Genomic DNA, 25,662 nt, shown 5'->3' on the forward strand with positions numbered 1-25,662 from the left:
TAGACATTTCACTAGCTGACGACCCAGCTATACCTGTCTTGCACATATTCCCACAAGATACTCCAACATACAAGAGGGCACATGCTCCACCATGTTCATAGCAGCCTTATTTATAATAGTCAGAAAATGAAAAGATCCCAGATGCCCTTCAACAGAGGAATGGAAACAGAAATTGTGGTACATCTACACAATGGAGTACTACAGCGATATCAAAAACAATGACTTCATGAATTTCATAGGCAAATAGAATGAACTAAAACATATCATCCTGAGTGAGTTAACCCAATCACAGAAACACACACATGGTATGCACTCATTGATAAGTGGATATTAGCCCAAATGCTGGAATTCCCCAAGATTCACAGACCAAATCAAATTCAGGAAGGATGACCAAAATGTAGATGCTTCACTTCTTCCTTTAAAAGAGAAGAAGAATCCTTATTGAAGGGATAGGGAGACAAAGTTTACAACAGAGCCTGGAGGAATGGCCATTCAGAGTCTACCCCACGAGTGACCTATACACATACAGCCTTCAAACTAGATAAGGTGGATGAAGCTAAGAGGTGCAGGCTGACAGGAACTGGATATAGATTTCTCCTGAGAGGCACAGCCAGAGCATGTCAAATACAGTGGAGAATGCTAGCAGCAAACCATTGAACTGAGAACTGGACCTCAGTTGGAGGAATTACAGAAAGATTGGAAGAGCTGAAGGGACTAACAACCTCATAAGAACAACCATGACTGCCAAGCAAAGTTCCCAGAGACTAAACCACTACCCAATCACTATACAGGGACTGTGCCATGGCTCCACCTGCATGTGTATCAGAGGATGGTCCTCTTGGGCACAAATGGAATGAGCAGCCCTTGGTCCTGCCTAGGCTGGGAAAGAGATGGATGGTGAAGGGAACACCTTTATAGAAGAGGGGGAGGGCGATGGTATTCAGACTTATTTCTGGAAAACAAGGAAGGAATAACATTTGAATTCAAAATGAAAAATATCCAATTAAAATTCAACAACAACAAAATGGTGTTTAGAACTTCAAATTAAAAAAAGCCACAATCAGGAAACAGAATTGTATGCCTCTGGTTTTCTTCAAATATGCTCAGGGCCTGGGTTGGTTCTGGACCCAGGCTGAACCAAGCAGGTTCCTGCCACTGACTGCTCCTATATTCCTGTTTCCAGAGGCATCATGCAGATTAATATTGGGCAAGAGATGTGGGCAAAGTTGGGCAGAAGTGGCTTTCTGTCCTGTGGCATCAGGAGTATCTGCATTCCTGGGTGTTCAGCACTCTCCACCACGGGATTTGGGTGCAGGCTTCCTGATTGGTTTAAACTCCCTTATGCCACGTTTATATGTCCTGGGAGATATTACAGAGAAATTTATGTTTATCCCATTAATTTGTTCAACACTCTCATCCACAGAGTATAATTTAGAGGTAACTATATATTTGACAGTAAGCATATACAGTGGGTAATATATGCAATATGAAGTTGAAATTCACAGAGTTTGGAACACAGTGAACAGTGACTGTATAATTGCCTTTGAATCTCAGTCTGACTGGGAAGTGATTTTGATGCCCAGTCCCCATGAGAATGCAGAGATCCATCCCTCCCTGATAGCTGTGCGACTTCAGATGTTGACACTAATGATCAATAAAGAAGGTTCTTAAGAGTGAAGAGTTTGAGATTACTCTTTTTTTCACCAGGATACATCCAATTTACATGATAGTAACCAGATGCAGGTTGTCAATATATACAGTCTATATCCTTATCAAAATAGAAAACCAAATGAACAAAACAACAACACATAAATAACAAAACTTCAAATGAATAGGAGGAAAACCAAATAACCAAAATAATCAAAACTCAGCCACACTTTAAATAGAGGAGCTGCGCTAAGCATTTTTTGCTGCTCCTTCTGCAGAATAGATTTATAGCCTGTGTCTTTCCTTGGAGACACAGTAGACAAGCAGTTACTGATGGTAATAATCTTTCCAAGAGGAGTGGAAGTAGGTCTGTTTTGTTGGAGTGGGGGTATTAAGGACAAAGCCATCCAATACTGAGTAGAAATGATATTACAGACTTTATCTCAAAGTCTGTCCAATGTTGTGAACTGATCTCCATGAAACTCTTCTGGATGACCCACCAGGACAAGTACACATTTACACGTGCACAGTCTTTCTGGATGACCAGCACCTCTTGATTGATGTGCATCAGCACTTCTCTGAGTCCCTCCAAAAGTTTACACTTGCTGGAGGGTGGGGAGGTGAAAGTACGGCCTATTCAATCCAAAGAAATAAAACTAAAGGAGGAAAATGCAGTTCACAATTGCTATGGACATTACAGATGAGATGCAATAGTGGTGTATTTGCTGTGCACACTTAGTTCTCCTCCTGTAGCACTTCTCTCCAAGGGAGATCTTGCCCTGGTTTGTGTCTTGTTCGAGTTTCTCCTGGAGAATTTCAGACCTAGCAGAGCAAAGGAATAAAGGTTTAGTGAGTGGTTGTCAATTCAGCTCTCCCTCTTTTTTTTTTTTTTATTAACTTGAGTATTTCTTGTATACATTTCGAGTGTTATTCCCTTTCCCGGTTTCCGGGCAAACATCCCCCTACTCCCTCCCCTTCCTTATTGGTGTTCCCCTCCCAACCCTCCCCCCATTGCTGCCCTCCCCCCCACAGTCTAGTTCACTGGGTGTTCAGTCTTTCAACTCTCCCTCTTACATCAGCTCTATTCAGTTGGACAATCCAGCATGACCTGTCAGCTGAGGTCAGTCCCTGCATCCCCAAGTGTCATAGAGTACCTGCTCTTGGATTTGTATCTCAGCTTTTAAAACTGCTAGAATTTGAACTGTGGACTAGACACTGTATTGGAATTTAGAGAAAAATGAGCGTATATTTCCACTGGTCCAGATATATTATGTTGAATAATAACATTGTACCTATGTCTGAATCTGAGTTCAAGAGAGGGATGAGCAACCTACAATACCATGTGGATGCCTTCTGGAGAAGATGCCTAGAATTGAGGTGAAAGTTCTGATTATGTTTGCAGTGAAGGAACCTGCCTAGGTTCCATTTTAAGCACTGTACCTGCAAATGCACAGAGAAGCCATCTCACATCAAATCCATGGGAATTGCATGGATCCTGTAATCACTGAGAATGTGCTCCATGCAAATCTTCCCAGCGTACACACGGACATTAAAGGTGATTGTGATGTAGAAACACACCAGCACCCCTGTAAGTCTATGGCTAGTGTAAGGCAATTTGTGAGAGGACAGAAGAGAAAATGTCCTCAGATCTTTCCGGAGAGATCACAGGAAGAAAGGAGTAGAAAATAGCAAGAAATCCAGAGGATCATATATATTGTTTCATGGGCAAAATTCACATGAACTGTACCAGAACTATACTCTGAGTAGCTCTTTAGCTGCCTGAGGCTGAAATCCATGTAGGTGGTCATTCACCCAAAAAGGGTATTTATATAGGGAAAGGATATTCAAATGGCTTCTTCCAGCCTGTGTTCCTACCTGAACATTAATGCTTAATGTAAAGACTCCCCAGTATACGCTGGAGGCATAAAAACAAATGTTGAGTGGGATATGTACATAGTGGCCAGAGCGTATAGACAGCTCAGTCAGTGATGTGCTATCCTCCCATAAACCGTCATAGACTCAGGATTCTTTCCCCATTAACAATCTGGCTTAGCAAGTCCCAAAGGCTGTGTAGAGCAGTCTTGTTCCCCAGCAAAGGATCATATGTTGGTGGTAGACTAGACTCTTGTTCTTGTTCACTGTTTCAGACTTTCCCCAAAGTGTGCAACTTCTTCTAATCTGAGCTGTCTTTACCATAGCCTGAGTGACTTCATGCCCAAAGCTAGAATCATAGGAAATCTCCATAACCAGGATCCAAATCAACAATTTTTCTCCCCGTAATGTGATTGTGCCACAGATATTTTGAGTAAGTACGTAAAAGCTTGCATGGATTTTCTCAGACTGAATCAGAATCTATGGAAGGGCTCCACCCTATGGTACACTTTTACTCCTTGCCTAATGGACGTCTGGATAGATTCTCCTTCAGGGCTACTCTGGGACCACTACAACACTGATGCTCCCTAGTTGCAATGGCAACACCTACTCCTTGTTGTGGAATCACTGGGTTAACTAAACCTTCTGTTCCACTTTCTGAACATGGCTTCTCATAGGGCTACCTGTTCTTACACTCCCAGACCCATCTGAAATTCATCATTTCTCCTAACTCCATTGAGGCTTAAATTAAGGGAGAGAAAATGATGTTGATTGACAGCACTTGCAGAATGCTACACAGATAACATAGGGGAGCGCTTTAGATTATCTGTGCACCAAAGGGGCTCCTGACACTGCCCTGTTCTTGCACCACAGCATAGCTATGGGGCTTTTGCTGGATGACAATACACCTCCAAGCAACTCAAATTCTCAATGAATAAAATCCAAGCCAAACTCCCAGCGGAAGCTGTAGTGTGCCAAGGTAGCTGGAGAGAAATGGTAGCAGGCCATGTGGAAAGCAACCTTGGAGAAGACACAGTGAGTGACACACCCTTCCAGTGGGCTTTCACCATTCACAAAGAACAGAGAAGCCGCATAAACTCATGGATTTTAGAGAGAAGCCCCCCTTACCTCCCTGTACTCCTTTCCTTTGATGTGCTCCAAAGGATTTCAATGCAGACCAGTAGTTTTACTCCTAATCACTTGAAAATCTAACTTTACAGGTGTTTTTGTGTCCTCTTTTTGGGGGGCTGCATTTCTACAGGACTTGATTGTCCTTCTTTTACACCATAACCAAAAGGGACCTGCAAGCTCCAGGCCTGTACCATTTGTTACCCCTGTGAAACACGACTCACTTGAACATATTTCCCACTCCTCCCCCAGACTTCACGAGATAATTCTGTTACGGTATTTTTGAAAACAGAATAAATTAATACCTTAAGTGTCCTTTTGCTGTACAGAGCTGGATGGAGATGCCAAATGACTGGGCAGCTGTATTTCATGTTTCATGGATGTAAAGTGAAATCTTAGAGTACTTTTCTCATGAAACTTGGAAATAGAGGGAAACACATTCACTACTGCAAACACAAACACACACAAACACACAGAAATACACAGATACTCACTTGCACGCACAAATGAAAACTTTGATCTTGTGCAGCACATTTCCTGTTGAGTGAGGAATTAGTGGGAGCTATGCTGTGTACAAGTCTCTTAGACTCAAGCAGGCTGTGCTGCCCTGGCCTGTACTCATTTCCACTTCAGGAAACCTTTCTATGCAGATACTTGTTGGTTTTACAAGTAAGTTACATGTTCTGCACAGATAGCCTAAACAATACAATATCAAATTCCCAAGAGAGAGATTCTAGGAAAAGACTCCATCAAGCTCTATGTTGACTCATCATAGGCCCCTCACTAAAACTACCCTGTTTCCTTCATAGAAGACCTTGGAACCATCAGAGAAGACAGGGACTCATGGTCATTTACCAGGAACTTTTCATCACATTAGAGTTCATGTGATGTTAAAACAACCTCAATGTCAGTCAGAAGGAGGCTAAAGAAATAACATACCCTGACTTTTCTGAAATGCAGCACTGTGTACAGTATTGAGAGGGAATCTATCCTTAAAGAATGCCATGCCCATGATATAGTCAGCAAAGCAATGTCAGCAGAGGGATGCACTCTAGGATTCCATGCAAGATCATGGTGAAGCCAATAAGACAATCCAGAATCTTCCCGGGGGATACCTCTGTTCAGGAAAAGTGAAGAAATCTAATCCTTATTTTGAAAATAGTTGAATGGTTTAAGAATGTGTTGAGACAAATAAGAGACAGGGCTCCACCTGGAACTGGACCGGTGATGCAAAGACTGCTGGACAGCACAAAAAAAGGAAGCTTCAAGTTTGTTGAGAGACCTAGGCTTAAAGGACGAAGTTGGATAATGACTGGACAAAACTGCATGTCATGAACTGGCCTCCCCGCATGCTCCCTAAGATGCAGGTCAGCACAGCAATGCACCTTTCTTGGTGAGAATTGGGGGTATATACGGATAACTTTGTTCTTTAAGTCTCACATCTCTCATGCCAACCCTCAGCCTTTGAGAAACCTTTTCCACATCCTTGGTCTTCTATCCAGCTTCAGATTGTAAGGCCCACATATGAACTCTCCAGGAGCACTCAAATAAGACAGGACTGACATGCTGATACACAGGCTCTGTAGTTACCCAAGATCCATGAAGCATGAAGTCACCATCTTCATATACAGGGACATGAGGGGAGGAAGAACAAAAGCCACCACAAATGAGAACCGGTTCTTTGCCATTTCCACCAGCCTGTCCTCCTTGAAAACTACTTACTTCCTGGAGTCTCACAAGATCCCTGTAATGAAAATGAGCTCCAGGCTTTTGCTTCATCCCTCAAAGCCCTGTTCTAGTCTAAAGAGGGGCTCCCACATAGCACCCTCCACACACATGGCATGTAGTGCTGTGATATGTGATCAACCCATCTCCCTTAATAAACTGCAGATTCTCGAAGAGCAGGAGCATTCGCTTTCCAAACATGCAGTTTCCTGAAGAGGGGCTATCTCCACAGAAAGCCTTGTAAACCATCACATGAATGAACACTTGGATGAGACCTAGGTCAGGACATGGATCAGTCAATAGACAGTTACATTGGTTTGTCTATGTTTATGGAAAGACCTGAGGACAACCTGACCTGGAGGCCTAATCATACCTGCTGTTCCTTTTCACTGGGGACACAGATGTTCATTCCGGCCTCTTCACAGAGCCTCTTTGCCTCCACACAGGATGCTGGCCGTTCAGTCTGCTCCACCAGCAGTTCGCTCTTCTCATTCAGCAAAATCTGTATATTGTTCTTCAATTGAGTTTGTTCACGCAGAAGCTGGGAGTGCCTGATGCTGAACCACAAACAAAAAATGGTAAACCCAGCCAGCTTCTATTTGCCTGTCACTCTTGCAAGTCAAATCATCCCTTCAAGGAATCCCTCATCCCCAGACATCCCCAGAACAGAGCCACACTATACAAGTTAGCACCAATTAGAGGAGGTCAAATCCAGAATCCACATTCAACATGAATCAAAGTACTTCTGACAATCCTGACACTAAGACGGTTTATATAATTCCAGGAAGAAGAAATGGTCCATATGGGTGCTTATATGTCCATGATATGCTAAAACCATCTTCACGTAGTGGGGAAATCCCCTCTGAGGGGTAATTGAAGTCCCAATAGCTATACAATCTTTCCATGTGTTTCTCATGGATCACAGATCTTTAAATCTTCTGTCAGAGTCCTAGAGATTCAGAGTTGATTGATATTCCCATCACGGTACAAAACTTTCTATCTAGAGGATACTTAATGGGGAAAATAACAATTGGAGGGTCTTCTATAGCCTTCACATGTAGGACAACTGAGTCCAAGAGCTACAAACATAAGACCCTTGCCAGGAGGCAGGCTTCTTGTTAAAAGTCAGACACTACAGAACCAGTGCCCTGACTTTGGTTCAATGTCATATAGGACAGGAGCATTCCCTGCCTAGTGCTGGGTTCTCATCTCTGTCAGCGACTCACCGGTAGGAACTGTTCACTTGTATGAGCTCCTTGTACCTCTCCATGGCCTCACTTATTGAACTGGTCATCATTTGCATAGCCATCATTCTCATCTCATGTTCGGATTGAAGTATTGGCAATTCGACATCCAGCCTGTTGTGGGGCATGGCCCAAGAAAAAAATAACCATCTGAACTCAGGATTTCAGAATTAAGTGAATTGTAAATTAAAAAACCCAATAAAAAATTGAAATTTAAGAAATGTGGGGGGAGGGAAGAATGTGGCAAACACAAAGACCAGAGCAAAAACACAACAGTGAGACTCCAACAACAATTCTTTCAAGGAAATATTTCTACGCAAATCAGCAAAGAGTTATTTTGAAATATGGACATTTTCTAAGACTGTGGAGATATGGTTCCCCCAAGACCAACTGTACTGCAGTGGCTTGGGTCTAACAGATAGTTGTGATGATATTTCTTTTGTTTTGAAAACAGGGATTCTCAAACCTTGTTTCCTATTGTTCCATGAATTCCCAGAGGGAATAACTACTTTGACAGGATAGAGGATTTGTAACCCCTCCTTCCCTCAGGAGGGTCCTATCTACCACCTAAGTAAACAGAAGATGCAAAGTGCTCAGTTGATCCATGTGGGCATCCCCACTATCATGACCTGCAAACTGTCCATCAGACATATCCTAAGATCCCATGAAACTCCCCAGACTCCCTGACCGAGAGCTTAATACCCACAAACACTTTCACATACTTACATACCAATCAATATACAAACACAAGCAGAATCCCAACTACATGCATGGAGGTGCCATAGAATCAGTGTATAATGAAAAAAATTAGAGGAAAAGAGGGATGACGTGCAGGCATTTCATCCCCTCACTTAGAGGCAGCAAGTGTGACCAGGTCCTTCTAGCTGTTGACAGAACCAATGCTAATCCAAGGAGCTCAGGGTCAAGTACAAAAGAGGTTGACCCTAAACACACAGGACCTAGCTTGTCTCACAAGCAAATTCCTTCCAAATCTCCTTAAAATCCAGGATGAGAGGTAAACCTCTCTTGTGCTAAGAGGAAATCTTGGGTTAGCAGAGAGAAAGCACAAGACAGTGCACAGGTTACTGGCCATAATGGCTACCTGTGGTCCCAATTATCATAGATATAAAGGTCCAGGATTTGATAAAATTCATCCCTCTCAAATTGACACTTCTGGATTTCAAATTTAAGTTCCTCCAGTTCCTTTAAACACTCCTCTTGCTTACTGATGACATTTTGGGATGATGCCTTCCTACCAAAACCTGTAAATAGATAAACCCAAGTGAATTTGCATATTTGGTGGCCCATGGGCAGAAAAGAACATTCTGAATCCGAAAAGGAGGTGAGGAAGGGGAAATGGTAGAGACTGGGTGAATCCCTTAAAGAGCAGAAAAGCTTTCTTAAAGGTTGATTCTTAAGCTATGTCCCTCTTCCCAACCTCTAATGCCATACTCGTGCCACATTCACTATTACAGGACCCCTCACCCTGAATAGTATAACCTGACTGATACATAAACATCTGGGACGTTGTTATCTCATATCAGATGTGTTTCAGTTAATCCTGGAGTTCATACTGCTAGCACCATCAGGCTCTAATCATGTGTGTTCCACCCAAAGTGTCTGAGAACTCAATTCATTTCTCGGGGTGCATCCTTCCTTGTTCTCACAATCTGAGACTTATGTAAACTACAGTAATCTAGAGGAAGAAATGCTTCAACTCCCAACCATGGATGGTCACATTTTTAATCTCACTGTGCCTCCTCCTGCCATGCATTGACACTCACAATTAAAAAGCTTCCAGAAAAGAAACTGAAGGCTTCCCACTTTCTGGCTTTCTCTCAAATTAAAGATCAGGAACTCCTGACTCTTGGTTTGCCTTTGAAAAATCCCAAGGCTCCTGATTGTAAGGCCTAATCTTAGAAGGCACATCTCAAACATACCTCCTTGAGGATGTTCCCCAACTCTGCCCAGGACTCACCAAGCCTTCCCCAGAATGATTTCCTTCCTTCCAAGGAAGATGAGAGGAGGTCATCTTCCTTCAGCCTTGGTGTGGTCTCTCCTTGATCAACACTTTCCTTCTGAAATAGCCTGAGCGGCTGGCGAAACATGCCTGTTTGTGAACCCAAAGGGAACTGAAGGAATATCCCAAAGGCAGTTGGTGTCACCACAACACTGGTGACATCACAGAAGATTCTAGGGATCTCTTAGATACAATAGATTGTCCAGTGAAGGGCTTACTGATGATGCCACTGGGAAGTTCTATGACCTACCTGCTAACTAGCTCTCCAAAAATTGATCAATTTCTGTGCGGACCCTTTCCTCCAGTCTCTCATACATCACTGGGAATAGCATTTGGCAACCTCTATTGCTAAGCTAGATGTTTCTCTGTGCATTATTAGAACTCAACAGTGCTTTTGCTGGGGAGGGCTGCTTACAACCTGAATGAGAGAACAGATTTTTCTTAGCACCCAAATCTCTAGGGACCAAGGAAGAGGGAGTTTTTTCTTAAAAGTAAATCTACTACTCGAGACAATGCATGTGACACACATTTCGATTCCTAAGGTTTTCCTTTTTATGGAGGCCAATATGTTTCTTCTAGACCTCTGAGTGTATAAAACCTGGAAATATTTGCTTACTGTGCAGTCCTTGACAGTTGACATTGTTTTTATTTACATATCCATGTATTTCACAAAATCAATGGTCTATTATCTTATTTTTTTAGAATAAAAACTTCTTTTTTCTTGAAACATAGGGATCAAATACAGGGCATATATAAAATAATAAATTTCTGTACCTTTTATATATTAAGTTGGACATCCTCCCTTTCTCAAATATAACAAGACAGTGAAATCGGACATCAGCGAGCAAACGTCAACCTGGACCTTGTGTTACCACATTGTAACCACATAGCCATCCCTTTTCCAATATCGTTCTTCCTGAATTTCCAAGTCCAATCCTGAGGATATTTGGGGCTACACGCTGATCTTTTACTCAGAGCAAACATAAAAATCAGGCGGATGGGCAGGGAGTGGAATGGCCTAAGGTTAGGCTAAACCTCAATTTTAATGGGTCCATAAGTTCAGGAGGGAGTCCATTTGGCATTGTCATCTGTGGCTTCTGTGTCCTTATCCTGGGTGTGCTGACTCTGTGATATGATGCCACCTCACCTCACAGATGTCAGGGTGAAAATCATGTATGAGTTTTCTGGGAAGAACTCTGCCTTTTACTACCATCTGGAGTTATACAACATCACTATGCACAGCTCAGAAGAGAGGGGTGGAGATTGTGGAGGCCTTAAAAGTTGAGGATCTTTTCTGATTAAGGCACATATTTTTTCCTATGTAATTTTCACCTTGCTCTTTCCCTAATGATGGTTGACTTCATTCCTGGCCTGAAGTCAACTGGATTCCAAGGTTTGGGATTAGGGAAGCCCCTCTTTTTGAGATGACAGGCCCAGCAAGGGATCCCACTGCATACAGGTTCCTATTTCCAAGGAAGTTGTTGCTGCAGAATCACAGCATGGGGGCAGCAGCACAGGACATCTCCCAGCTTTCTCTCCTGCACCTGTAGCACTTTTAATAAGGCTGTTTGTTTGTTTGTTTGCTTTTAATTGGAAATACCTACAAAGCTGGTCAAAATTAATACGTGCCTTAAATTCCAGCACCCACAAAATATTGTTGTTTTTGCTTTTGTTTTTGTTTTATTTCATTTCATTATTTCTGTAATTGTTGTTAGGATTCTTATTGTTTTCTTTGGTAATTCCATCTAGCTATTCAATTTGTATATAGAATGTAAAGCCATGCTCTGCATGGTCCTGTTATTCATGTTAAGGATTTTTTCTTACCACCAACACCACAGATGCACACAATATTTACTTTCAAATCAGGAAAACAGGCATACAGAAGAGAGCTATGTTGTTTGGTCTCAGGTAACCAGCCAATCAGGAGTGTAGGATGGCTTCCCAATGTTTTGGATCAGGTAAACTTCTGTTATTGAGATGAAAGGCCTCTGCTGAAGCCTCCAGTTGAGTAACAGAGAGCCTGGAAAGACTGAAAGAGTGGTTGTACCTTGAAGGTGAACCCTTCAGTGCCTCTGCAGCCTGAGGCAGAGTTCTACTGGGAACAGAAGAGCACTTGGCCAGAGATCATAGGGGACTGCATTTTGGTTGAGCCCTGAGACCTGGATGAGCAGAGGCCTCCATAGTCCTGATAAAGGGAAGCAGAGCCACATAGATGTGAGGGAACAATGGATCTTTGATCTGCCTGTTCTCTGCTACATTAATCTTTGCTGTATACATAGTATATGTAAATGACTGTAGATGTTAAAGCATGTGCAAGTGTAAACAGAGTAGAGTTAGTTCAGCAATACATTATGTCCCATTTTGTTAAAGATCTTTATTTTATTTCTATTTATATTTTTTCTTTTTCTTGACTACTGATACCTGATTACTCTCCCACAATCCTTCCCCAATTCTCCTGGCACAGTCTTCTCTGAGTGTATGAGGGCCAACTGTCTCAGTACCTCCCTTCTTTTACCAAAGCCTTTCCTGGTGGCATTCGTGAGGATGCTGGTTTTGAATGCCTTGGACTTGGCTTTCTTCATGCTCCAGTTCGCTGGTTTGGGAAGTTGGTGAAGAACTGTCTGTGAACTTGGTACTTCATCCAGATGGTACACAAGAGGCAATGGTTTTGTCAATGGGTCCATAAGTTCAGGAGGGTGTCCATTTGGCATTGTGATATGTGGATTCTGTCTTCTTATCCTAGGTGTTATAATTCCACCTGAATGTGTGCTATAATGCCACTCAACCTCACAGATGAAAATCATGTTTGACCTTTCTGGGAAGAACTCTGTCTTTTACTACCATCTGGAGTTATACATCACTATGCAAAGCTCAGAAGAGAGGGGTGCAGATGTGCGGGCCTTAGAAGTTGAGGATCTTTTCTACTGATTAAGCCACTTCTTTTTCCTATGTAATTTTTCCCTTGCTCTTTTTTACTAATGGTGGCTGACTTCTTTCCTAGCCTGAGGTAAACTGGAGTCCAATCTTTTGGATTACCGAACCTTCTAATTTTGAGATGACAGGCCCACCAAGGGTCCTACTGCATACAGAAGGTATGAGTAAGTCTTAGGGGCTGGAGTAAGTTAAAACAATCTGTGACAACAAAGAACTGATTAAGAAAACAAGAGACCAGCTGCTCATCAAGATCACAGTTGTATGATAGTAAGAAAATGTGAATAGGCATCAGGTGAGAAGATAAATTAATTAGGAGGTCATAGGCCTAGAAGGGTTATCCTTTGCTCTCAGTGGAGCTGCCCTTCTTTCTGTCATTCCTCGCCCTCTGCCATAGGACCAGAGACTTCCCGAAACAACTGGCTGGCCTTGCCAAAGACCTGGCAGGGTCTCCCTGTAGAATAAGACACTTAGAGTCCTTGAGGACTCACCAAGAGGTCTCCTCCACACAGGTTTCTTGTTGTCAAAGGGAAATGTTCCTGCAGAATCCTGCCATGGCAGCAGGAATTTCAACCTGGCTGCTCTTGGTCCAGCTCACTGGGTGCAGGCCTGAGGCCCAGGGGTATCTGGGGAAAGAAGCAGCACGCACTACCTCACAGCTCTCTCTTTGTTGGATGCAACTGCTAGGACTGTGATAGGATTTTTGTTTCTTGTGTGTTTATTAGAAATACCTACAAAGCTGATTAAAGTTGCAACATGCCTTCATACCCAGAGTGCAGAATGTTTTTACATCGTTGTTGTTCCTGTTTTATGTTTGGATTTTGTTTTTTCATCCCCTCAGGAAATTTCCCTGTGCTTAGAATGTTAAGCACATGCTCCGGAGGGATCGATTATTCAAGTTCGGCAAATCTTTTGTTCTCACCATCACTCCACAGATGATGCCATTACTTACTTTGAAATAAGAAAACAGTCATAGAGAAGTAAATTAACCTGTAAGCTATCACAGAAGAAACACATCACGATTGTGGAATGGCACCCCAGTATTTTGTATTTCCTAAGTTATTTTTATTTTAAACTTTTTTATTGGATTTTTTTGGGTACATTTCATCTTTTTTAAATCCTTAAAGGTATCTTTTATTCCTCTCCTCCCATTTACAAGGTGGAATTTCACCTGTGATTGTTAGTCCAGATAGTTTGGTCAATGGCTTAGATATCACCCTGGCCTAGTTTCCTTGGCATAAGCTGAGTTAGAAGCAGACTCAAAGGTTCAGGACCAACAAATAATGAATTCCACTACATCTGGATCCCCAGCCTCACAGCCAGGAAGGGACTGTATTTCCATTCACTATTTAAAAAAAAGATGCAGTTCATTAACATGTAAAAATTTTCTCAAGTATATTAAAGTGTTTACCATGGTCATACAGTTTTTCAAATACCTGTCATTCATCTTTTTCCAAAACCTAAAATATCTTTCTTATTCACATTTTTTTGATTATTTTTTGGTATTAGTATCATTTTTTTTAAATTTCAGTTTTTTTAATAGATATATATGTTTTATTCAAATTTTATTCCCTTTCCCAGCTTTTGGTCCATAAGCCCCCCTGCCGTGCCTTCTCCCGTATGTATGGTCCCCCAATCCACGCCACTTAGAAACCCCTTCCCGGACATCCCTGCACCCAGGGTCCAACCTTGTTAATAAAAAGGGCTTCCCCTTCCACAGGTGCCCCAACAAGGCTATTCTCTCCTACATATGCAGTTGGACCCCTGAGTCACTCCACGTATAGTCTTTTGCTAGTGGTTTATTTGGTTGGCATTGCTGTTCTTATTGGGGTTGCAAGCCCTTCAGCTCTTTGAATCCTTCTTCTAATTCCAATAAAGGGCGTCCTGTTCTCAGTTCATTAGTTTACTGCTAGCAATGACCTCTTTATTTGACATGCTCTGGATGTGTCTCTCAGGGGAGATGCAAATTTGGTCCCTTTCAGTAAGCACATTTAGCTTCATCAATCTTACCTAGTTTGGTGGCTGTATACATATGGGCCACATGTGGGGCAGGCTCTGAATGGCTGTTCCTTTGGTCTCTGCTTTAGATTTGGCCTCCATATCCCCTCCTATGGATATTTTTGTTCCCCATTTTAAGAAGGAGTGGGAGCATCTGCACTTTGGTCATCCTTCTTCTTGAGTTTCCTGAGTTCTGTAGATTGCATCTTGGGTAATTTGAGGTTTTGGTCAATATCCACTTATCAATGAGTGCATATTGTCAATGAGGGGTGCTGAGTACCTGGAAGAGAATGAGGGACAAGAGATGTGAAGAAGGACTCCAAGACAAGAGTCTGATCAAGGCGACAATTTTATTTTTCCCCAAGGCTGAATTTGTACCATAAAATGGATAACAGAGAGAGGAGAGAAGTAAGAAACATTTACCCACGCCAAGGACACAATATTCGTGTGGTCAGGGAATCGGCTGATGTTGACAGGTTGTCAGAAAAGTCACAGGTTTGTCATATCTATTAGTCAGCAGGATGTTGGTTTTTCAGAAAGGTTACAGGTCATGACATTGGGTATATTAATGTCAGACGTTATCATATGATTATTCATCTTGACCACCACATTTGTATTAGTCTTCTGCATCTGGCTGGCGATTTTCCATGAACCCAGTCATACTTAATGCTAACCATAATAATAACATCAATAATGGAGGGCTTCAAGGCCATCGCTCCCAACACCATACCAAGTGTGTTTTTCTGTGATTGGATTACCTCACTGTGGATGATATTTTCTAGTTCTTTCCATTTGCCTATGAATTGAACGTAATCATTGTTTTTGATAGCTGAGTGGTAGTCCATTGTGTAGATGTACCACATTTTTCGAATAAATTCCTCTGCTGAAGGGCATCTGGGTTCATTCCAGCTTCTGGCTATTATGAATAAGCCTGCTATGAACATAGTGGATCATATGTGTTATTGTATGTTGGAGCATCTTTTGAGTATATGCCCAGGACTGGTATACCTGTGTGCTCAGGTAGTGGAATTTCCAATTTTCCAGGAACGTTCAGACTGATTTCCAGAGTTCTTGTACCAGTTTGCAATCCCAGCAACAATGGACGAGTGTTCCTCTTTCTCCACATCCTCACCAGCATCTGTTGTCACCTGATTTTTTGATCTTAGACATCCTGACTGGTGTGAGGTGGATTCTTAGGGTTGCTTTGATTTGCATTTCCCTGATGACTAAGGATATTGAGCATTTCTTTAGGTGCTTTTCAGCTATTCTATATTCCTCAGCTGAGAATGTTTTCTTTAGTTCCAAACCCCATTTATTAACAGGGGTGTTTCGCTCTCTGTACTCTAACTTCTTCTGTTTTGTGTATACTTTGGATATAAGCCCTCCATCAGATGCAGGATTGGTACAGATTTTTTCCCAATCTGTGGGTTGCCGTTTTGTCCTAATGACACTGTCCTTTGCCTTACAGAAGCTTTTCAGTTTTATGAGGTCCCATTTGTCGATTCTCAATCTTAAAGCATAAGCCACTGGTATTTTGTTCAGGAAATTTTCCTTAGTGCTCATGTCTTCGAGACTCTTCCCTACCTTTTATCCATTACTTTTAGTGTATCTGGTTTGATGTGGAGGTCCTTGATCCCCTTGGACTTAAGCTTTGTCCAGGGCAATAAGAATGGGTCAACTTGCATTCTTCTACATGTTGACCTCCAGTTGAATCAGCACCATTTGTTAAAAATACTATCTTTCTTCCATTGGATGTTTTACCTCCTTTGTCAAAGATCAAATGACCATAGGTGTGTGGGTTCTTTTCTGTGTCTTCAATTATGTTCCACTGATCTGCCTGTCTGTATGCCAATACCATACAAACTATTGCTCTGTAATACTGCTTGAGGTCAGAGATGGTGATTCTCCCAGAAGTTCTTTTATTGTTGAGTATAGTTTTGCTATCCTGGGTTTTATGGTATACCAAATGATGGCAAATTGCACTTTCTACCTTTATAAAGAATTGAGTAGGAATATTGTTGGTGATGGCATTGAATCTGTAGATTGCCTTTAGCAAAATGGTCATTTTTTACCATATTCATCCTGCCAATCTATGAGCATGGGAGATCTTTCCATCTTCTGAGACCTTCTTCAATTTCTTCAGAGATTTGAAGTTCTTGTCATACAGATTTTTTACTTGCTTGGTTCAAGTAACAGCAATTATTTTATATTATTTGGGACTATTGTGAAGGGTGTCATTTCCCTAATTTCTTTCTCAGCCTGTTTACCCTTTGAGTAGAGGAAGGCTACTTAATTGTTTGGGTTAATTTTATACTCGGACAGTTTGCTGAAGTTGTTGATCAGGTTACGTAGTTCTCTGGTAGAATTTTGGTGTTGCTTAAGTAGACTATCATATCATCTTCAAATATTAGTGTTTTGACTTCATCCCTTCTAATTTTTTCCCTTTCACCTACTTTCATTGTTTGATTGCTATGGCTAGGACGTTAAGTACCATATTGTACTTAAGTAGGGAAAGAGTGGGCAGCCTTGTCTAGTCCCTGATTTTAGTGGGATTCCTTCAATACTCTAAGTTTAGTTTGATGTTAGGTACAGGTTTGATGTATTTTGCATTTTCCTATATTTAGATTCAGGCCTTAAATTCCTGATCTTTCCAGGACTTTATTAATGAAAGGGTAATGAATTTTGTCAAATGATTTCTCAGCATCTAATGAAATGATCATGTGGTTTTGACTTTGTTTATATGATGAATTTCGTTGATGGACTTCCGTATATTAAACCATCCCTGCATCCTTGCCATGAGGCCTACTTGACCATGATGGATGATTGTTTGGATGTGTTCTTGGATTCAGTTTGCAAGAATTTTATTGAGCATTTTTGATCAATATTGATAAATAAAATAGGTCTGAATTTCTCTATCTTTGTTGTATCTTTGTGTGGTTTAGGTATAAGAGTAATTGTGGCTTCATAGAAGGAGTTTGGTAGTGCTCTGTCTGTTTCTATTTTGCGGAATAATTTGGACAGTATTGGTATGAAGTCTTCTATGAAGGTCTGATAGAATTCTGCACTAAATCCATCTGGTCCTGGGCTCTTTTTGGATGGGAGATGTTTAATAGCAGTTTCTATGTCTTTATGAGTATGGGGTTGTTTCGATGGTTTATTTGTTCCTGATTTAACTGTGGTACCTGGTATCTGTATAGAAAATTGTCCATTTCCTCCACATTTTCCAGTTTTGTTGAATATATGTTTTTGTAGTAGGATCTGATGATCTTTTTAATTTCTTCAGATTTTGTTGTTATGTCTCCCTTTTATTTCTGATTTTATTAATTTGGATACACTCTCTGTGACCTCTGGTTAATATGGCTAAGCGTTTATGTATCTTGTTGATTTTCTCAAAGAACCAGTTCGTGGGTTTGCTGATTCTTTTGATGCTCGGTTTTGTATCTTCTTGTTTGATTTCAGCCCTGAATTTGATTATTTCCTGCCTTCAACTCATCTAGGGCTTATTTAATTTTTTCTAGAGCTTTTAGGTGTGCTGTCAAGCTGCTGACATATGCTCTCTCTTGTTTCTTTTTGCAGGCATACAGAGCTAGGCATTTTCCTCTTAGCGCTGCTTTTATTGTGTCCCATAAGTTTGGGTATGTTGTATCTTAATTTTCATTAAATTCTAAGAAGTCTTTAATTTCTTTCTTATGTCTCCAATGACCAAGTTGTCATTGACTTCAACTTCCATGTATATGTGGGCTTTGTGTCCTATTTGTTGTTATTGATCAGCAGCCTTAGTCCGTGGTTTTTTGATACGAGGCATGGGATTATTTCTATTTCCTGTACCTGTTGAGGCTTGTTTTGTGACTGATTATATGGTCAATTTTGGAGAAGGTACCATGAGATGCTGATAAGAAGGTATATCCTTTGGTTTTAGGGTGGTGTGTTCTATAAATATATGTTAAATGCATTTGTTTCATAACCTCTTAGTCTTTCTGTGTCTCTGTTTAATTTCTGTTTCCCTGATCTGTCCATTGATGAAAGTGGCGTGTTTAAATCTCCTACTATTATTGTTTGTGGTGCAATGTATGATTTTTTTGAGCTTTAGAAAGGTTTCTTATTGTTTAGGGACACAACTGCTATATACTTGACAAATATAGCAATCAACCAGAATATCCGTAGAAAGCAGGTGACTGTTGGCCACATGAGGATGAGTTTCTTTCAAAGATCATCATGATTTTTGGTAAGATCTTCCCTGTAATTGGTGGCATGGCTTCCCACAAACATGGTCCAGTTGTCTACAATCTCCTCCTTGGTCAGCATCTCATCCTTGTTCTTATCTGACTCATACACCAGATGCTGGGCCTCAGCCTGTGCCTGGTCATAGTCCTGAGGGAGGATCCAGTGGTGAATCTCATCCTAATCCAGTTTCCCATCCTTGTTCAGATCTGGGAAATCATTGAACTGCTCCCCAGACAAAACCCAGTCGGTCTCAGGGCAATTGTCCTCGTGAGAAAAAGATGTCCACAATGTACTCATCCTGGTCCACAAAACCATCCCTGTTCTTGTCGATATTCTCCAGCGTTTCCAGAACTACAATCTCCTTCATATGTTCTAAATCCTCTTAGTGCAGAAAAGCAATGAACCAGTCCTGAGTAGCTGTCAGGTCACCGTCAAGGCCTTAAACCTCCTCTCATCTCGTGGAGGCAACTTTTTAAAGTTGTGATGATCAGAGCTATCTTGGAATTCAGCAAGGTTTCCCAGGTAGTAGCCATAGGTAGCCTGCTTGTATTCTTCCCAGGAGATTTTTCATCTATGTCCCTATCATAATCCTTCCAGAGTTTAGCCACATTTTGGTTGATGTATCTTTTCTGTACCTGTTTGATCCAAACTTTCAGGTCCTCAGTAGTAACAAGGCCGCCTTCATCACTGTTGATTGGATCAACAATTTTCCCCAGCCTCTCCTGCTCTCGTTCAGGATTAGCTATCAAAGGTCTTGGAGTCCTTCTTGCCCAGGAAGGCAATTTCACTTATTCTTTTCTCATAAAAATTACAGCTTTTAACTCTCCATGAACATGCAGAGCCAGTGACAGATGGTGACGGTTTATCCTGATGATTACTCTTCATGGATATGCATGTAAACATTCTATGTCGTAAACTGATTATCCAACTTATGATTTGAATTACTGTGCAAACTTGTGGTGAACATTTCACCATGTGATGCTGTGTTCAGAAAGATATACAAATGTTGAGGACAAAGAGAGAGAAAGCTTTTTAGACAGAACTGAACTGAAGAGAACAGAACTCAAGAAGAACTTAGAAGTAAAGGCCTAGCGTTGAGAGTAAGGCATTGAGAGTAAGGAAATTATTGTGTCATAAGTGCAAGTGGAAAGGAGATTAGAAGAGAGGAAGGAGAACCTTATAAGTCAAACTTTATGGAGGCAAACCTTTGTAGACATTTTAGGAAAACGGAAGAACTTATAAATAAAGGTTAAAATCACTGCTCTTCAGTCTTCAGCCTGGCTGACTGGCTAGCCTGTGCTCTTCAGTCAGACTCACTGGCTAGCCTGTGCTCTTCAGCCTGGCTCACTGGCTAGCCTGTGCTCTTCAGCCTGGCTCACTGACTAGCCTCTGCTCTTCGGTCAGGCTCACTGGCTAGCCTCTGTTCTTCAGTCAGCCTCACTGGCTAGCCTCTGTTCTTCAGTCAGGCTCACTGGCTAGCCTCTGCTCTTCAGTCAGGCTTACTGTCTACCCTGTGCTCTTCAGTCAGGTTCCCTGGCTAGCCTCTGCTCTTCAGTCAGGCTCACTGGCTAGCCTCTGCTCTTCAGTCAGGCTCACTGGCTAGCCTCTGCTCTTCAGTTAGGCTCACTGACTAGCCTCTGCTCTTCAGTCAGGCTCACTGGTTAGCCTGTGCTCTTCAGCCTGGATCACTGCCTAGACTCTGCTTTTCAGCTGGGCTCACTGGCTAGCATCTGCTCTTCAGTCAGGCTCACTGGCTAGCCTCTGCTCTTCGGTCAGGTTCACTGGCTAGCCTCTGTTCTTCAGTCAGCCTCACTGGCTAGCCTCTGTTCTTCAGTCAGGCTCACTGGCTAGCCTCTGCTCTTCAGTCAGCCTCACTGTCTACCCTGTGCTCTTCAGTCAGGTTCCCTGGCTAGCCTCTGCTCTTCAGTCAGGCTCACTGGCTAGCCTCTGCTCTTCAGTCAGGCTCACTGGCTAGCCTCTGCTCTTCAGTTAGGCTCACTGACTAGCCTCTGCTCTTCAGTCAGGCTCACTGGTTAGCCTGTGCTCTTCAGCCTGGCTCACTGCCTAGACTCTGCTTTTCAGCTGGGCTCACTGGCTAGCATCTGCTCTTCAGTCAGGCTCACTGGCTAGCCTCTGCTCTTCAGTCAGACTCATTGGCTAGCCGCTGCTCTTCAGCTAGGCTCACTGGCTAGCCTCTGCTCTTCAGCTAGGCTCACTGGCTAGCCTCTTCTCTTCAGCTAGGCTCACTGGCTAGCCTCTCCTCTTCAGCTAGGCTCACTGGCTAGCCTCTGCTCTTCAGTCAGGTTCACTGTCTAGCCTCTGCTATTCAGTTAGGCTCACTGGCTAGACTCTGCTTCTCAGCTGGGCTCACTGGCCTATGGGGCCCTAGCACATCGATTAACCATCTGCTCATGACTGCCTGACCACACTGACCACCTGACCGGTCGCCCTGACTTCTTAAAGTCATTCCCTAGAAAGAGCACAAGAAACCAAAGAGAAACACCACAGCAAACTTTTCACATGGGCTCTGTTTTAACCTAAGTGCTTTCATTATTTCTTTAAAAGAGTGAAATATAATTTCGGCTATTCATATGGCCAAGAGAGCTGTGCAGTAGTCATTGCTTTAGGGAATTTTGTGCTAAATCAAAAGATTCCTTTATTCTATTAAGATGTTATCTGTATGCTGTACGATGTACGTTTAGAAAACACAACACTAAATTCCTAAAATATAGATGTTTTAAGACATCAGCTCATGGAGAAACATAACTGCTTCCTATCTAGACTGGGCTTTTTTGCTATACTGCAGGTACAATCAATTTTCCACACTACTTCCATGATTTTCAAGAATGATTAAGAGAAAAATAAGTTGAACATAATGGCCAGAAAGGGGGTTCTGTCAAGTTGTCTTATGTGGGACAAGATACCAAACTATGATGGTAAACCTAAAACCACCTGTTCCCAAAACTAACAGAACTTACAGAAAATACATACTTTCTTATCATTCCTCCTCCCCAATGATCAGTGATTTAATGAGCACCTACTACGATCCTAGCACTGTGCATCTAAGTGTGTAATGGTGAATAAAAAACTTAATAAAAAGCCTCATTAAGGAATAAAGAAAAATGAAACATAACTTTGAAACTCAGAATTCAATATAAGCAAAACCACCATTTCTTCAACTGGTGATTTCTGAAAACTTCATCATTTTTTCCATGGGCTTCTATAGTAATGATACTGAGTCTTGATTTGGTAAATCACAAAAAGCAAGTCACACTTCTTTCTTGGCTCCCACAACTGTCAAAGGGAACAACACTGTTGCTGTCCATTGTGCTTCCCTATCAATCCTGCTATGCATGGTAATGAATTCCAGTCTTTTCAATGTGAAAACAGGCCACCACTTGAGGGCAAAGGTTATTAAAATGACCCAAACCGGTATATTCTCTAAAATTTTCACATAGCATTTTACTGATATCACAATGTAAATTCACCACAAATATTTAACCAATGAAAATATTGAATAGCTCTGCAAATAGGAGCGATAATCATATATACTTGAAAACAACTATCATGGAAACAAACGACGTAATAGGAGAAAAGATACATCACGAAAAGCTACACAAGCAGCAAAAAAGACACTACATTTCTTGGTTTAAAAGTTAGGAGATACACTTGATCTTTAAAGACAGACAATGTACTTGATCTTTAATCCCTTTAACTGTGCCCTGTCCACATAGAAACTGCAGTAGATGACAATCTTTTGTAAGATTTATTTATTTATATGTGAGACAATGCATCTGTCTTCAGACACACCAGAAGAGGGCATCAGTACTCCTTACAGATGGTTGTGAGCCACCATGTGGTTGCTGGCATTTGAATTCAGGACCTCTGGAAGAACACTTGGTGCTCTTACCCACTGAGCCATCTCTCCAGCACCCACAACGGCCTCTTACACAGCATCACAGTGGTCTATTTCACTAGATGGCTCCAGGATGATAACAGAGAAACTTTCACAGTTCCTGAGCACTTCTGAGTTCAAACACCACCAGTGCCCACTCTGTGCTGTTGGCACATTCTGACCTTCTCCTAAGGGTTGTCAGCCACAAAAGGGACGGGTTAGCCCCAGACAGCATTCACTGCCCAATCCTAAAAACCCCCTCGATTCTGAAAAAGCCACAATCCATGCTTGCTCCATATTTGAGGAAGCCAAATGGTTGATCTGGCTCAAGGCTCTACTTTTCTTAGCTCATCAACTTTCTTTTTCCACTTCTTGTCACAAGAAGTACGTTTTTATGCTGCAACTACACTGCAATGTGTGAAGGAAACCACCATAAACTCTGGGTGCCACCTCTTGAAATTTAAAATTCACAAAACAATTCATGGCTTTCTAATCAGCACCATGGACAATAAACAAAAACAAGCAAAACCATTCCAAAGGAACTTGCTGATCTGGAGGCCTGCTCATAGCAGGCAGGAAAGAATTAAATTAGGCAGAACTGTAATCTGCATAAATTGCCTGAGGTTTTAAGAAAATATATTCCCATGATCCCCATCCTTTAACATACAATAGAAACATTACAGGGAGTGTGCCACCAGGATAAGCTGCCTCTGAAAAGCCTGTCCTCCCCTGGCAGGTACAGGTCATTTAATTCTAAGTCAATCTGGAGAGAGGTGACAGCCCCAAGTTGCTCTGGGGATGTCAGAGCACAGCTCTCATGCACACTCCAGAGCACCTCTACACTCTTTCCCAATGCCATAGGCTTTCCAATCCCTGCTTCAGCTCTCCATACATCCCTGAACCCTCCCTCCCCCTACCCAGTGGGCTCACTTTGCATTGCCTCCTTCTGCCACTGCTTTCCCAGGACAGGGGGACCAGGTTGGGGGGGGGGGGGGCAGAACCAGTCCAAAGAGGGACGCGGGTCTCCTACCTACCTTGATTCTGCTGCTCTGGGGCTGCAGCCCGCCCTGCTTGCTACTTGCTGCTTGCTGTTCCTGGGGACCAGACCGGAGGTTGGGCTAGGGGTCCCCGCGAGCTCCATGCCTCAAGGTCCCCTGGCAGGGCTGGCCTGGGCTTCTTCCTTGGACACTGGAGGCTGTAGTCTCTGTTGGAAACCCCGCCGCTGTCATAGGGCGCCCTCCCGTGGCCGAGATGATGCCCAACGCCGCTAAGGCCCCCTTCCCTGGCCGCTTCTTCTGCTTTTTCTTTTCTTTTTTTCTTTCTCTTTTTGCTGGCGATGTGGCGCCTGCGAAGAGCTCGCCTCCAGGAAGGAGGACATCGTGGAGGCAGAATCACCTCTGGGGCCTGCCGGTGTCGGAGAGGGAGAGAGAGGAGTCAGCTTGGGCGGAGGCGCCCTGGCTGCCGGCGCCTGCGGAAGGAAAACTCATCCAGGCACACGCGCTGCTGCGGGTCCCAAATATAACGCGAGCGCCCCGCCCCCTCAGGCCCTGCGCTCACCCACGAGCTCCGCGTGCCCTGAGGCCCGGCTCGGGCGCGGTGGAAGGGCGGGGTGGGAAGGACACGTGTGCCCACTCCAAGGTGCAGGCAACACCGGGAGGCGCGACACCCGGAAGCGCAGGGTGCTGAACTCAGGGATCCAACCAGGCGCGTCAGTCCACTCTCAAGGCTCTGTGGATGCGAGGGCGGCTTCTTCAGGCCTCCAGGTCCACCACGAAAAACCCGCGGGCATCACAGCTGGAGCTTCCAGGTGCCCCAGGCTGGAGGCTTGGACATGGCGATTGTGGTTGCCACTCTCCTAGGCTGGCTCAGCAGGGCACAAGCCACCACCTGCTGTCCTCACCTGAAGGCATCTTGATGGGGCTGAGAGCCCACATCCAGCAGGCGAACCTCAGTGCTCAGGGCCATGGTCTTGGGTCTGCACCTTGTTGCCAGCGCCTCACACATATGGTGGCATCACACATATGGCTCCTTCTACCAACCGCCACTAATCACCATTTGGACATTCCATCACAGTGTTCTCAAGAAGAAAGATTGCAAACAAACACGAAAAGAATGAAATTTAAAATCTTTTTTATCAGGCTGGAGAGATGGCTTGGTGGTTAAGAGCGCTGCTTCTCCATTGCTCCCAAGTTCAATTCCCAGCAACCACATTGTGACCCACAACTATCTGTAGTGGGATCCAATGCCCTCTTCTGTCTGAAGCTCTCTTCTGAGATGCAGGCACACTCGCAAACAGAGTGCTCATGTACAGAAATAAATAAATCTTTAAAAATAAAACCTTCTAATCAGTTAATGTATCTACATCTAGAAGCTAGAAAAGGGTCACAGCAATATTAAAAATAACTCAGAAATAGTAAAGGGATGTATGAGAGTCACAAAATTCACTGGGCAAGATGGTGTATACCTGCAATCCCAACACTCACAAGGCTGAGGTAGGTGGATTGCCTTGAGTTCAAGGCTAGACTAAAGTGTGAGTCATTGTACTAGAAAACAGAACAATTGGGGAGGGGATGAAGAGAGAGACAGAGAGACAGAGAGACAGAAGAGACAGAGAGACAGAGAGACAGAGAGGGAGACAGAGACAGAGAGACAGAGAGAGAGAGAGAGAGAGAGAGAGAGCGAGCTTGATGTCATTTCCTGCACTGATGACAAGCTACTGAAGAATGTGAATGTCTCCTATCAAGCACAGAGAGTGCTAATGACAGAATGGGTTTCTTATTAAGATATCATAAAATGTAGATGGAAAAGTAAAGGAATGTATAATAAATAAAAGAGAAATCCTAAATTTGGAAAGCCTAAATTTAGAAGACTGTATAAGTTTAAGTCATAGGGGAGGGGATGAGACGATGTGGGGGGAGAGAATAATCACAATAAATTATATATGTGTATGAAAATGTTAACTAAGAGCAACCAATGAA

At 42.8% G+C, this 25,662-nt stretch overlaps 1 protein-coding gene across 3 annotated transcripts; it reads right to left on the reverse strand.

The window, feature by feature from the left end:
* Positions 1 to 1,425: 1,425 nt before the first annotated feature.
* Positions 1,426 to 24,568, reverse strand: LOC134480532 (uncharacterized). Of its 3 annotated transcripts, none has more exons than XM_063268060.1 (5): positions 23,719 to 24,547; positions 8,719 to 8,878; positions 7,599 to 7,730; positions 6,746 to 6,929; positions 1,426 to 2,469 (listed from the first exon to the last, which is right to left on the reverse strand). In XM_063268060.1, the coding sequence occupies exons 3-5, from the start codon at positions 7,688 to 7,690 to the stop codon at positions 2,464 to 2,466; spliced, it is 282 nt and encodes a 93-aa protein (XP_063124130.1). In that variant the 5' UTR covers positions 7,691 to 7,730; positions 8,719 to 8,878; positions 23,719 to 24,547; the 3' UTR covers positions 1,426 to 2,463. The 3 variants fall into 3 exon arrangements, with proteins under 3 accessions (XP_063124130.1, XP_063124128.1, XP_063124129.1); XM_063268058.1 differs by lacking the exon at positions 23,719 to 24,547 and adding an exon at positions 9,595 to 10,344; XM_063268059.1 differs by lacking the exon at positions 8,719 to 8,878 and having other exon boundaries at positions 23,719 to 24,568.
* Positions 24,569 to 25,662: the final 1,094 nt, after the last annotated feature.

Source organism: Rattus norvegicus, chromosome 9, assembly GCF_036323735.1.
Source record: "Rattus norvegicus strain BN/NHsdMcwi chromosome 9, GRCr8, whole genome shotgun sequence".
NCBI lineage: Eukaryota > Metazoa > Chordata > Mammalia > Rodentia > Muridae > Rattus > Rattus norvegicus.

Bases quoted from the DNA above. Each gene is read 5' to 3' on its own strand.
- LOC134480532 (XM_063268058.1), bottom strand. From the start codon at position 9,724: ATGTTTCGCCAGCCGCTCAGGCTATTTCAGAAGGAAAGTGTTGATCAA. The intron at 8,879-9,594 runs GTGAGTCCTGGG...ATCTATTTACAG, and splicing joins ATCATTCTGGGGAAGGCTTG to GTTTTGGTAGGAAGGCATCA. The intron at 6,930-7,598 runs GTGAGTCGCTGA...TTTGTGGTTCAG, and splicing joins CAAGTGAACAGTTCCTACCG to CATCAGGCACTCCCAGCTTC.